This window comes from Puntigrus tetrazona, chromosome 2, assembly GCF_018831695.1.
Source record: "Puntigrus tetrazona isolate hp1 chromosome 2, ASM1883169v1, whole genome shotgun sequence".
NCBI classification, from domain to species: Eukaryota; Metazoa; Chordata; class Actinopteri; order Cypriniformes; family Cyprinidae; genus Puntigrus; species Puntigrus tetrazona.
The window spans coordinates 22,133,491-22,147,559 of NC_056700.1; the positions used below are offsets into that span (position 1 = coordinate 22,133,491).

The following is a 14,069-nucleotide window of genomic DNA, read 5'->3' on the forward strand; positions in this document are numbered from 1 at the left end:
TCTCTAATCTGTTTCTGTTCTACTTTCTAAAACAAAACAAAAAACACTTGCACTCTTTATAACACTTGCTTGTTTCATCTAAAAATAGACCCTCTAACACTAGTATTCTCTATTCTTTTTCTATTCAACGTACTTTTCTTGTTTTTATTTTTAAAAAAATCATCATAAACACTAACATTCTCAATATTCTCTGTTCTTTTGTGTTAAAAAGGGACCCTCTAACATTTTGTATTTTTTTTTTTTGCTTGTTTTCTTTTAATTTATTATAAGAAAAAAATGCTACATGTGCTGTGTGAGGCTAACCGAAACTTATCACAGAATATTATTTTTGCATATTATTGCTCTTTTGTGGATTTTAAAAGCATCTGCTAAATGCCTAAAAGTAAATGTCAATGTTTTATGAAACAGATATGCACATAAAACTATTATTTATTTATTATAAATATTATTTATTTATATATTTTAGGCTATATACCACGTTTGCGTCAAATAAACAAGGTTTCTATTAATTAATTAATGTTTCTATTAATGTCACCTCATCCGTTTAACTTTAAAATAGTTACACTATTGCTCGTACTTTCGATTTAATTTTGAATGATGTCTATTTGTTGAAAAAAACCTGAAGAGCTATCCACCGCCGAAGTTTCATGCTGGCCATCTGAGGTCGCTATTTCCCTTCCAACCGAACTCGCATTTCACATCCCGGAGAAAAGCTGAAAAGTTTTTGTTTTGAATAACAATGCATGCTGTAAGGAGAGACCGCCTTTGATTGGTCGGCGGTTTTCGGTGCGCAGCCTCTGATTGGTCCACAGGTTTTAAAGGGGGTTCCGGGGGGTGTGGAGGAGGAGGGGGGGTCCGTCTGTTCCAAGCTCTCGTCTCTGCGCTCCGCGTCCGTGGCAGCATCCACTCACTCTTTTACTACTGCCTGCGATGTGACTCCACGCCGCTCGCTCGCTCGCTGGAATATCACCCTGCGTGACAAGTGACGGATTTTACGCGCACGCCACGCCGTCCGGTTTTCCAAATTCAAGGGGGACACCGCGGCAGCGGCCAATGCCTTTTATCATGACTGTGGGATTAATAACGGCTTTGTGTGCTGTAACTGCCGTTTTTGCGATGGAAGGTAAATATGTGGATGTTTGTGTCTCTGGCGCGCTCCGTGGAGTGCGTTACGCGCGGCGCGCTTCGGGTTTGACAGGTATATGTCTCGTAGCGGATAATTGCGCTGGGATTTATTCGCGAGGACTTAAGTTGAGTATGGAAAGAGAGCTCTGTCATTCAACGGAGTTGGAAAGGAGTTTCTGAGGTGGTTTGACAGACGCGGGATGGTCGGGGTGCTGAATGTTGCGGAATGAATGGTTGGATTACTTAAATACCCTGCTGGATTTTAACATGGTAACTGTTGTTAAGAACGTAGGAGCGGGTCATTTTATCAGCTTAAACCGGTCCAAGATGGTCTTCTAGATTGGACCAGCTAATGACCACCTTGGACTGCCTATTTTTTCAGTTAGGACCAGAGAAGAAAGCTTGGCTTCAAAATGATCTACCAGCAACATAGTAACAACATTTAGGATTCTTAGTATTCTAATCTAAAAACCAATATGTTCCATGCAGAATGAAATGGCTCAGAAATTAAAATGACCTGTTTTTCTTGACTGTTTGTTTTTTTGAGAAGGGTTTTTTTCTGTTTGGATGCTTTGGACAGTGAAAATGACCTATGCACTGACTTTTTATAATGCAGTTTAGATACTTCTATCTAAGAGCAATACGTACACACACACACTATATATATATATATATATATATATATATATATATATATATATATATATATATATATATATATATATATATATATATATATATAAAACAAGTAGGTAGAAACAAGTATATATTATCCGTATTCAGGATGGTTGACCTCAAAATGTTTTTTTTTAATATCAAAAATATGTATCACTTGCACAAAACTAAATGTTAGGAAGCTCTTGCCGTTCACTTTCATTGCATCCGTCTTCCACGTAACGAAAGCGAATGGTGACTGTCACTCTGCCTAACACAGCCTTTTGTGTTCCACTGAAGAAAGTCAAACGGGTTTAGAACGACGCGCGGGTGAACAAATAATGACAGAATTTATTTTTTGGGGCGAACTATCTCTTTAATTGACAAACACACGTTGGACTAGTGGTACCTGTGCACTGTTCGGGGGAACGTTTGTGCGTGTGAACACAACCACCGATGAAGACCACCGGTGTCATGTTGTATTCAGGTCACGTCATTGCATGATTTATTCTGAAAAATCAAGCAGAAACACGGCGAGAATGAGAGAAGGGAAAAAAAAACTCCCTCCTTGTCTGGCATTTGACAGATGGTGGTTGACTGGTTGTTGCAGTCGCGCCAGAAATCAGACGTTCGGTTCGGCATGCTGTGTGTGTGTGTGTGTGTGTGTGTGTGTGTGTGTGTGTGGAGAGATTGGTCTCCAGATCAGTAATGAACACACAGCCAACATGAAGGGATTGTCTATTTGTTTCCATCTCCGCTGCCTGTCCAATTCCATCCATCACACAACCCGTTTGCTTGTCCTTCTGTCTGAAAACACTTGTACAGGTATTGCGTAAGTGTGTGTATAGTTCACGCACAGTTTTATTTGCAACCCTGAGCTGCTCTCTAACTCACTTTGCTTAAGCATGCATGCTTTTTTTGCATGATAAACTCGAACACTCTGTGGTTTACTTCAGAAAATCAGCACTAAATGATGTCTGCGCGAGCTCTAATGTGTCTGATTTAGATCCCAGCCATACAAAGCGGACAAAAGAACTAGAAATACATTTACCCTCTCGTGTTCAAGTTGAAGTGTGTCTGAAGGTGGCAGATGGAGGGAACGGGGTTAGTGATCCCTTCTTTAGTGGCTAATTGAAAGGCAATTGGCCTTTGTGGTTTAAAGTGTGTTTGCTGTGGTAGATTTGTGTGTATTAGCCGCTCCTTGAGCCTATATCAGCAAGATCAGATTATGGCTACTAATTGCCAAATCAGCCCGGTGACCACAAACAATGTGTCAAAGCCATGTGCGCCTCTGAGAAAGCAAGAGAGAGGGGATGAAAGAGATGGGGGAGGGAGACGGAAAGCAAAACTGTGTATGTGTGTGTGTGTGTGCATGCATGTGTGAGAAGGATAAGGGTCTGGGGGACCATCTGGGATAGTGGAAAGTGGAGTGACTCCGATTTGACGTGTTTCCAGGCATCAGTGAGCACGGTTCATCACCCGTGCCTAATAATCATAAATCTGATAAATTATGAATGCACACATACATCGTTGCACTGGTGAAACACTACTAATGTGTAAAGCTGTCTAGGTGAGGTGATGTTTGATAGTTATACAAGTACGTGGTTTAGGGAACAGACCTTTAATCATTTTATTTTTATTATTTTTATTATTATTAATATTACTAATACAACTAAATTACTTGTGTATATATATATATATATATAAAAGAAAATCTAACCAATAACCATATATATATATATATATATATATATATATATATATATATATATATATATATATATATATATATATTATTAGTTAGATTTAAATCTTTTATCAACAACTTTGATTAACACTTTAAATGTTGAATACTGTAATTTTTAGATTTTTATTTTTTTATTTATATATATTTATAAGTGGAAGAAGAAGAAGAATTTTTATTTATATGTTTGTGTTATTATGCTATTAACCATGTACATAAACAGCCTATGCAATTTATCCATTTGTGTTTAAATTTAACGGGACACTGAATTTGACTTATTTTTTTTATACATTTCTTTGGCATCACGTTTTATCGAAAAAATCTGGTTTCATAGTGGGTTTCAAAACTTTGTTGTTTTTTTTAAGTTGAGTTGATTAGAAACTGTCTTAATAAAAATAAGCTTTATTATGAAGACTGTCATGTTAATCTTAATTTAGGTGAGCTTTCTTAGATCTGTTTTCGTACGTGTCTAGGAGGATTTAAGTGCTCAGTCAGGAATCAGGATTTTAAGTGCAGGTTCGATTGGCCTGTCATTTTGACATTTTTCTCTCCGTTGAAACATCAAATAGGTTATAGAAGGCACTCTAGGCTCCTAACACACACATACTCAGACATCCAAACCCTTGGTCGAGCCCTCGCCGTTTTAAAGAGGTCTGAGAGTGTGGTCATGTCACTAAGTGCATCGCAAGTGCATCCTTGTTCCCACATCGCTTGCCCAAATAAACAAGCCTTATCTGAAGTCAGTCGTTCTGTCCTCTGTTACTGCCGCGGTCGGAGTTCGTTTTATCAAATGACTTCACCGCAGACCGAGCCAAAGTCCCGCCCGACTCTGTTGTTCTGTTAGAGACAAAGGAACCCAGTGGAGTTTATCCACACGCACTGCAGGGAGATGGCACTGCCATCGGTGTACTGAGTTGACCTCGAATACACCTGCCTCATCCAAGCTACTAAATGGTTGTTATGCAGTTGAACCCGTAATCCCATCATCATTTATTTATATATATATATATATATATATATATATATATATATATATATATATATATGTGTGTGTGTGTCACAGACATCAAGGTTTTAAATAAGTTTTTGGATTTTATATATAAATATACATACATATGTACGCATTTATAATTAGTATTTCTACTAATATTATTTTGTTAAATTTATTTACTGGTTTAATCAAATATTTATTTTGCAATTATTATTTTTACAATAATTATTTGTAATTACTATAATAACCATACATAAGTTGCTTGATGCAATTCAATATTTAAATCTATTGACATTCCTATTTATTACACATGCAGACATCCATCTGTGTTTCTTTGTCTGCGCGAAGATTTATTCATGCTTTCTCTCCAATCAATCTCTATCATGCAGTCGACTAAATGCACACAACGTGCCCATAATTTATTTAAGGGTGGACAGGACTGTGTGTTGAAAATTACTGCAGCTGATGTGAATAATGAGCTACAGATGCTGACCACACTTTTCCTATTTCCCTTTCTCTTTTTTTCCCTGCTTGTCCATGGCATGCAAATTCATCTTATCTCTCTCTTGCTGTGCCATGTTGGCGGAGATTTAGAATCACGTTCTTTTTCATCTCTTATTTTACAATGATGACTGTAATGATATCCCACTTATAACTCTGCTTCTTTAAGTAACACATTCATTTGTGTGAAATATTAAATTCACGTTAATTTGATTCACAATTACAGACACATCTTAATTTAGTAAGTGAATACATTTGACCTCAGATTGCTGCCAACGTCCAATAAGAATCGAGTATTTCAGATGCGTGCGCGCCAATACTGCACATATACGTACACTCCCAGACGCTCGGGGGGTAGAGTTGTTGTTCTTGTACGGTTTATTATAAACCTCTTCATCATTAACAGACTGAGTCATCTTTGCTTGTGAGGGGTTAAAGGACTTTTCATGTTTGATCTTCCATATCACTGTCAGCGGCGTCTGAGACTCAAAGAGCAGCGAGTGAAAAGCACTAATGCACCTGCAAATGAGATCTCTCATCTCTCTCTAAATGAATGCTTCCTTAGAAAGGTGATGGAAACAGATAAGACGGATTATTATTATTATTATTTATTTATTTATATATTTTTTTAAAAGACATCCTCTTGTTGGAGTTCTTCTCGTAAAAGCAGAAGACACAGATTTAGATCCCTATGAAATATTAATGCGAGGGTCAAAAGGCTACCTTGGCTTTATGGATGTGCTGACCTGATGGTTTTTAAATGAAATACAGCTGTTTGCTTTTCATTACGTGTGTGGACTGCCATTTGACTTTCAAATTGAGCAGATTTTGTAATGCTGACAGCTCCAGCGGTTGAGTTCACTCGAGGTGAATGTCCAAGAAATATGGATTTGGAAGTTGGCTGGATTTGAGTGCACAGTCTAGTTTGCATATCCTGCTGAAATAGCAAGATTTATGTTGGTCTAATTTGGTTTAGTGCTGATTTATTGCCAGTTTATTTGAGAATTTGTTCCGGTCCAGATTTAATTATACTGGCCAGTGCTGGTCTAGATTTAACCGACAATTCATGTTGGATTACTCTGGTTAGTGTTGATTTGGTGTTGATCTAGGTAGTTACATGATTTAAGCTGAGAATTCATGTTAAGGTTCAGACTGGTTTATGCTGTTAATTGCTACTGAAGTTTACCCGAGAACAGTTTCAACCTCAGACGTCATGCTGAACTTCTGATGCATCTGGCACGCTTATCTGGAAGCACTTCAGGACTTTGCAAGAAGTCGTCGGATTGGTTCAATTATACGGGATTTCCAGGAGATGCACGATCAAAAAAAGCCGTTGTGTTCACAACTGTGACAATGAGCGCTCATCAGGATCAACCGAAGGCTGGGTTTTCAAAAGTATACAAAATAGTTCACAACATAAAATCTTTAAAATACGTCAGAGAGTTTTACACACCGGTCTGTTTTTGTGGTGATATTTTCACGCACCAAAACGTGATGCTGAACAAAATGAACCGTGATTGGTTGTTTGCCATGTCAGTCAAACTTCCTTATGGGCTGGCCTTGACCAGTAAAACCTGCCATGTACTCCAGAACTTTAGCCGTCAGCTTAAAGGTCTGGCTACGTGAGACTAATCTGAGAATACATGTAGGTGCAGGCCTTTTATTACTAGCGTAGCCATTCATTGTTGGTCCATGTTGGAGTACTTTGGTTAGTGCTGCCTTGGTGTTTAGTTATCTGGGTGATTGCATCCGATTCTGTTGGTTCTGTTGTAGGTTAATTAAGTCTATATTTGTGCTAAAAGTTTTTAACTAAGCATTCATGTCGGTTTACACTCTTTATTGTGGGTTTACCTGAGAATACATGTATATGTTTAGGTTGGTTTATGCCTTTTCTTGCCAGTTTAGCTGGTCCAGGTTGGATCACACTTGTTAGTGCTGGTCTGGTGTTAATTTAGTTACACATTAGACAATGATGGTTCTGTGTGTTAATAAAGTCTATGATTTTCCTTTGGAGGTTCTGGCTGTTTTATGCTGTATACTCAGGTGAAAAATAAGTGCACTTCTATAATGTGCTTTATTTCGTGCACTAATTATTTGCACGTTTTTGAGACACCGTGAATATGAACTAAAATGTGCTTTTATCTCTCTATTTAAAAATGTGTTCAGTTACCACTTGTATACACTAGTACACTCAAGTGTACTACAAGTGGTAACTAAATAATTTTTTTGAATACAAATATAGCATGTTAACAATGTATTTTAATTCATATTAATGATGTCTCAAAATAGGACACTTGAGCATACTTGCGTTTATCTATAAGAAGTACTAAAGTATAATTTTTAGTATATTAAGTACAGGATTAGTGTGTGAAAATAGAGCACTTTAAATACATTGTGGAAGTGTTTTTTTACCTAGGTATTTCTGGTTTAACTAAGAATGCATGTAGGTTCAGGTTGGATTACACTGGTTAGATTAGTGGTGGTTTGGTGTTGATTTGTGTAGTTAGCCTTCATGCTGTACATGGTTCTTTGCTAGTTAATTTTGTGCCAGTCGAGTTTTGTCTAGGTTTGCAGCAGAGAATTCATGCAATTTCTGGCTGGTTAATGCTGTTCATTGCTAGTAAGCTGGGAATTGCTGTTGGTCCAGGTTGAATAGCATTGGTTAATGCTGGTCCAAGCTGATAGATGTTGGCTTAGCGCTGGTTTAGATGACTGTTCCAGTTTGGTTTTTGCAAATTGGTTGGGTTAGCTATTTAAAAGGTGCAAATATTTTTGATCACAACAAACCTGTAGTCAAAGTCTGATATTGTGACAGCATTGGTATGGTGCCAGTTTAGCTCACGTATTAGCATAACCATGAAACTAGTAGATCAGCAGAGTCTTGTTGGTTAGGAAATCTGGCGGTTACATCAGCATCCAAAACACAGCACATTCTAGTGATCGGCTAACAGGATAGTGTGGGCTGTCATAAATCAGATTGAAGTATCCAGGTGTTTCGATCTCTGTATCCGTGCTCACACACTTTTTCCTGCTGCAGTTTTGGACCCTGATAAATCGTTTCGGGGCATCTGGGTGACGCAGCTCAGCGAGACCATCTCTGGTCCTTCGAGATCTCCGTACTCTCCAGGCACGGCAGCCAGATGGTCGATGGGGTGTGTGTTTGTGTGTTGGTGTGTGGTATCATGGTGGGACCGGCAGACCTCAAAGCCCTGTTGGTTTCTTGTATTTTATGGGTTCTGCTTTTCCTGTCTCAGACCTCCATCGGTCTCACTTCACGCTCTGTGGGTTTTTCAGCATCACTAGATTGGCAAACGAGGTTTGAAATGGCCTCGTTAAACCAAACAGGCATGTGTTCGTATGAATTTAGAGCAGAGATGAATGGCGAACATCCCCAGGAAATCACATTCAGACCAGCTAATTGAAGGTAACAGCAATAATGTCAAAGAAAGAATTATGTTTGATCCGATGCAGTAGTTTTTGTTCTTAGGGGGTCATGTTAACTAGCAATAACAAACAGCTGGAAACGCAGTGCAACTCTTTGTCACACTGACCCATGAGTTTAGAGCCCAAATCTAAAATCAGTCTCCTTTGAAAATGCTGCGCTGTCGATTTGGATTTATGGCCTTGCGTCACATAATACCACCCCGGCCCTCCAAAAACCATTTTATCAGATGATTTAAAAGTCACCTGGTTGGGGACAGAGTGAATATATGTAAGTGCAATCAGCAGAAAAAGCAGAACACCACAATTTTTTTTCTCTTTTCTCTTTCTCTCTATGTGAGACTGGTCAAATGGCGCATTGGGTAAGTGGCCCCGTCAGCAGATATGGGATCCTCCCCAGTGTGTCCGGAGGAGAGATTGTGGCAGGGTGAATTGATTATTGTGGTGTGTTTCCAAAGGTTGTTAAGGCCAAGCTTCAGGCCTAATTAAAGGAAGAGTTCACCCTGAAAATGAAAATCCCTCCCCCTCATATTGTGCCAAACTGTTGTCTGTGGAAAACAAAGGACGCATTTTGAGGAATGCTCAGCTCTTTTCCGTACAATGAAACTGAAGGGCGTGGAGGCTGTCATGTTTCAAATATGAAAAAAAAAAAATTAAATCACAGAGGTATTGTCAAAGTAGTCTATACAAATCATTCTTTGCTGTATATACCCAAGTCTTTTGAAGTCATCTGATCGCTTTGTGTGAACACTGAAAGTCATTATTCAATAAAAATCTTGCTCATTTGTAATTTAAGCCTGTTCAAATGACAAATGTGCGCTTTAAATGTGTGGATATTAATATGACAAAAATGTTTTCGTTTATGCATATGTAAAAATATGTTTATGAAACTATGGTAACACTTTATTGGCCGGTGTGTAAAACTATCAGACATATTTTACAGATTCTGTACTGCAAGCTTTAAACATTTCACATACTTTTGAAAATCTAGCGTTTAGTTGATCCTAATAAGTGCTCTTCGTCCCAGTTGTAAACATGACAGATTTCTTCTTTAATGGGGTGCTTTGGCGCCACAGCATGTTTGTTTGCAGGGGGAAGAACGTGACACAGATCTCCCAGAAAATTCAGCCAATCCAACAATGACTTTCCACTTTCCAATTTTGTGGGCTTTATGAATCAGACGTTATGCCAACGTTCCATGGGTTGAATGAGGCTGAGGATGAGACTAGGGTCACCAAGGCTGCGTTTATATGGGGAAAAATAAAATACAGTATAAACAATATTGTCAAATATTATTTCAATTTAAGACAGCTTTTTTCTTTCAAATATATTTTAAAATATAATTTATTCCTGTGATGCAAAGCTGAATTTTCTGCACTCTTCAGTATCACATGATCCGTCATCATCATTCTAATATGCTGATATGGTGCTCAAGAAACATTTCTTCATATTATCATATCAAAGTTGAAAAACGTTGGGTTGTAGTATATATAAACTTGCTAAAAATTTCGCAGCGGTGGCTCTGAACCTCATAAAACTTTTTTTTCCGGGAGATGATGCCATATGGTGCAAAACGTTACTGATTTGTTTATGATTTTTCACCCTATTCTAACTGATGCTTCACGACTATCACAAGTCAGCTGGATGATGTTTGCTTTGGATGTCACCGCCTCCGTAATATAAATCTTCGTTGCATTCCTAAGTTGCTTTAAATGAAAGCATCAAATGAATAAATGCTGTAGAGAGACTGGTGGCACATTTACACTGTGCAGCTTTAAGAAAGAATGGTTGCGGAATGTGGGAAGGAACACATTCGCCCAATAAGCCCATTCAGATGTCCTAATAGAGCCATGCATGCAGGCTTGGGACAACATGAGGGTGAGTAAATAATGACAGAATTTTAATTTAAGTAAACTATTACTTTAAACTCCCAAACTTCCCCCAGCAGCTCACAAAAGCCTGTTGTCGTCGTGGGGTCTGTTTTGACTGGGACTGTTTTTTCTCATTGTCTTCTTTCTTTCCCTGCACTGTCATTTTTTGAAAGGAAAGAGGCATTTTAATTAAAACTTGAGGCGGCACAGGCAGCAACAGAGAGTTCTGCTTCCTGCCCAGAGCGCAGCCAATAATTGGTTCTGTTCCCTCTCGCTCTCTCTCGCTGTATACTCGGTTAAATAGATGCAGTTGTTCAGTTTGTTGGTCTTTTTTCCGTCGTCTTTTCATTTGCTCCCCCACCACCCCTCCCGACTCTTTTTTTTTTTCCGCCTCTCCAAACAGAGGTGAAACCCGAGTCCACGTCTGTGTTTGGGTTGCAGACAGAGGGGCTGTAAAGATCTGGACGTATGAAAGACGGGATTGAGTTTTAGGAGCCTGAGAAACAAAGCAGCTCATTTATTACTCTCTTAATGAAAGCTGCTTCCAGCGCTCTGCCATAATGGTTTAATTTCACCTCTCGAGCCCTTGGATTAGTCCGGGAAGCACAGGAACACTGGGGCGGAGGGAGATGAAGGGGCTTCTGGGTTGATTTTGGTGTTCTCACGTAGTCTCTCTCTCTCAGAAACTTTTTCAGCCATTCAGCTGTTAATAGTTTTTTAGGGTTGTTCTTGAAAGGCTGAAGCAAAAACAACATTTTGGTTGGGATATTACCAATAATTTGGAGCAGAGATGTTGACAATCTTCCAAGGTCTCAGGACAGTTCAATTTTATAAACATGCATTTCGTTCTAGTGCTCAGACGGAGTGCGAAAATTTAAATGTGGCAAATCATTTTCAGATCATTTTCTGACCTTTGACCTCGAAAAAAATAAATATATCTCTAGATGCACCGTAGCCTGCTTCCCATCTTCGCTCCGTTTTTGATGTGTGAAAGTCTATTTGCTTAAAAAAAGTAAGAACATGATTTTTCTCAAAAAGCTACATAATTTGACCTCTCATTGCACCTTATTCATTCATTCATCATTGTGGGATTCATCCTAAACGTGGACTGGTGTGACCACTTAAAAAAAAAAAAGTGTATAATTAGAAAAAGTTTCAATTTTCAAAAAAGTTTTCAATCACAGCCAAACGTGACCTACTTTACGCTCAGAATATTAGCGTGAGGATTTCAACATCCTGTACCTGGCTCAGTTGTTTCCGCTCAGGCCTTCCATCCTCTCAGCCGTGTGGTGTATCACCAGCGCTAGTGACTGATCGTGGCGTTTCCTCCTCTACTTCACTGATTTTAAACTGCTCGCCGCACGCAATCAGCTCACCTCAGAAAATCAAGGTTCGGGTCAGCAGGAGGGCTGACTAATGTTATTAGATCATTAATATTTCATCAAAAAGCAGTTTGTCAGGTGTTATTTTTACCGTGGCAGGCAGGGTAATATCTCTGATGTGTGAAGAGGCAGTGCAGTGCAGTTGATTGGGCCTCCTCTTGCTCTCTCCTTCTCTCTCTCATGGTCTCTCTCTCTCTCATTAAGACTGAGTTATGACCTCTTTGCCTATGCAGAATCATCACAAACCCATATTTCACTGTGCTGTTGCCATAAATGTAATCTCCGGCTTATGCAGAAAAAAATCAGGCTCACAGGAAAGGATGAAAGGTGGAAGAAAAGAAAAATGCAGTGAAAAGATCCTGAATGTTCAAATAGAGGTTAGATAGATGAAGGTTTGCTTTATTTTTCGTTGTGTTTCTGTGTTAGGAGCTTCCTGTATATGTAGAGTTTTCTATTCAGGCCAGAGGTGTGTGTGTGTGTGTGTGTGTGTGTGTGTGTTTTCTGAAAAGGGAGGGCTTGGAGGTAATTAAGTATTGATTTCTAAGCATGCAGGGTGATGGGAAATAGGCGACTTGGCCCTAATTACAGCAGGTTGCCAGATTGGGGGTGTCTGGACTGCAGCGGTGTGCTATAGGGCTGAGCATGGCTCTCAGCCAGAGTGGCTGCTGCCTCATCGTTATAGCAGATTAATTAGCGGCTTTTGCCCATGTGGTCATCCAACACCTCGATTCTATTGCTTGCATGATCTTTTTTGATTACCCACTGACGGGATGCAGTAGAAATCCAGGAAGGATGGATGGATAATTGTAATTAAAAATGCGATAAGCAAAAGAGTTATTTTTCTCAAAACTGTTAATGATGTGTTAATGATAAATTATAATATATATGACAAATAATATATTTAATATATATAAATAAATATATACATATATAAATAATATATAAATAATACATATTATAAACATTATTAATACTGATATAAAAATATTTAAAAATAAAAAAAATAGAAATCGCATGTGTATATCTGTCTCTCTGTGTGTGTTTCATTTCATAACCAAATTTTTGAGTTCAGTATAACTACATAAATGTGAGTTGTATATATTTGTATTACCATTACTGCATTTTAATATATCATTTTTATATGCATGCCTTTGGTCTCATTGTAACATACAAACAGCTTGTGAGTGCACCTTGTTGCATCATTGTCTCATTAAACTGAATTAGGAGAACATGTGGGGAAAAAAAAAATGACACAGTTTACCTTTAAGAGGACGTTCCTCTATAAAGGCAGTTTGATTTGCTATGCAGGGACCAGCGTCGATGACATTAATGATTCAACTTACCTTAAGCCTGATCATAAATCAAAAAACAACAACAACAAAGCGAGCCAGAAGAGCTTATACAGTCTAGTTGGGAAGCGTGGAGATCCACCACACAGATCAAGATCATTCTACTAATTTACACCGTACACTTTGGGGCCGTCCCGTACGCATTCATCTTTTGATGCATCGGTGTGCACTACTCCTTCCATTTTTCAAACAGTCTGTTTAAGTTGTTTAGAAACAAACCCACACACAGACACACCATTTTTCAGCTTTGCCCGCTCCGAGCCATTCATTTTTCCTGGGAGACGTTGCGATTGCTATAATTGGCCATAGTGGAATGACCATCTATAGTCCTGCAGGTCTGCCACAGGCTATCAGCCATCTGGGCTTTTATGACGCTGATCTTGTATCATCTCCGGGGGCTGTGGATTTCATGCCCATTGGCAGTCTCGCTCGTATCTAGACACAAATCTGTTCACTTTTATAGCAGTAGTTTCTATGCGGCGAGCGAGCGGTTCGGGAGCGATCATAAAGTCAGGTTAGTTTCCTGCTTCCACGAAAGAGGAGCCAAAAACGCTAGCGTGAATCGAAAAGCGGTCACAGTTGTTAAACAGAATCTGTTCGCATGGATTATCTGGACAAACGCAGACATTGATTTGTTAAAAAAAAGTTCATTAGCTGGTGGGAGTCGCTGCTAAACAGACTTGGGAAATTAATGAAATCTCTCAGGCTCAATGAAATAAAAGTGGGCTTGATGGCTTTTTCGACTGGTTTTTGTAACAAACGTATTTCTAGTTTTAAAAATGATAACCTCAGTAGCTGATTTTCAGCAACAACCGTAAGGACGTCTTGGCTGACTTCTGCCTCGCAGCATCATACGTAAAGTCAAAGGTCAGCCAAGAAGCCAGAACTCGGGCGCTCATAGACATAGAGTGAGTGAACTGTTCCGTTAAGTTTAAGGTCAGTAATCTAAAAGAAGCGGATAGTGCACCAAAATAATGCAGCGGAGACAGTCGTCCGTGGCCTGGAACGAGA

At 38.9% G+C, this 14,069-nt stretch overlaps 1 protein-coding gene across 1 annotated transcript in view; it reads left to right on the plus strand.

The window, feature by feature from the left end:
• The first annotated feature begins 863 nt into the window (after positions 1-863).
• LOC122324242 (ephrin type-B receptor 1-B) overlaps positions 864-14,069 on the plus strand; it is a 191,819-nt gene continuing 178,613 nt past the window's right edge. Inside the window, exon 1 of the mRNA XM_043218532.1 lies at positions 864-1,123. Coding sequence (XP_043074467.1) covers positions 1,054-1,123 — 70 coding nt within the window. The 5' untranslated portion in view covers positions 864-1,053. The remainder of the gene's footprint in view (positions 1,124-14,069) is intronic.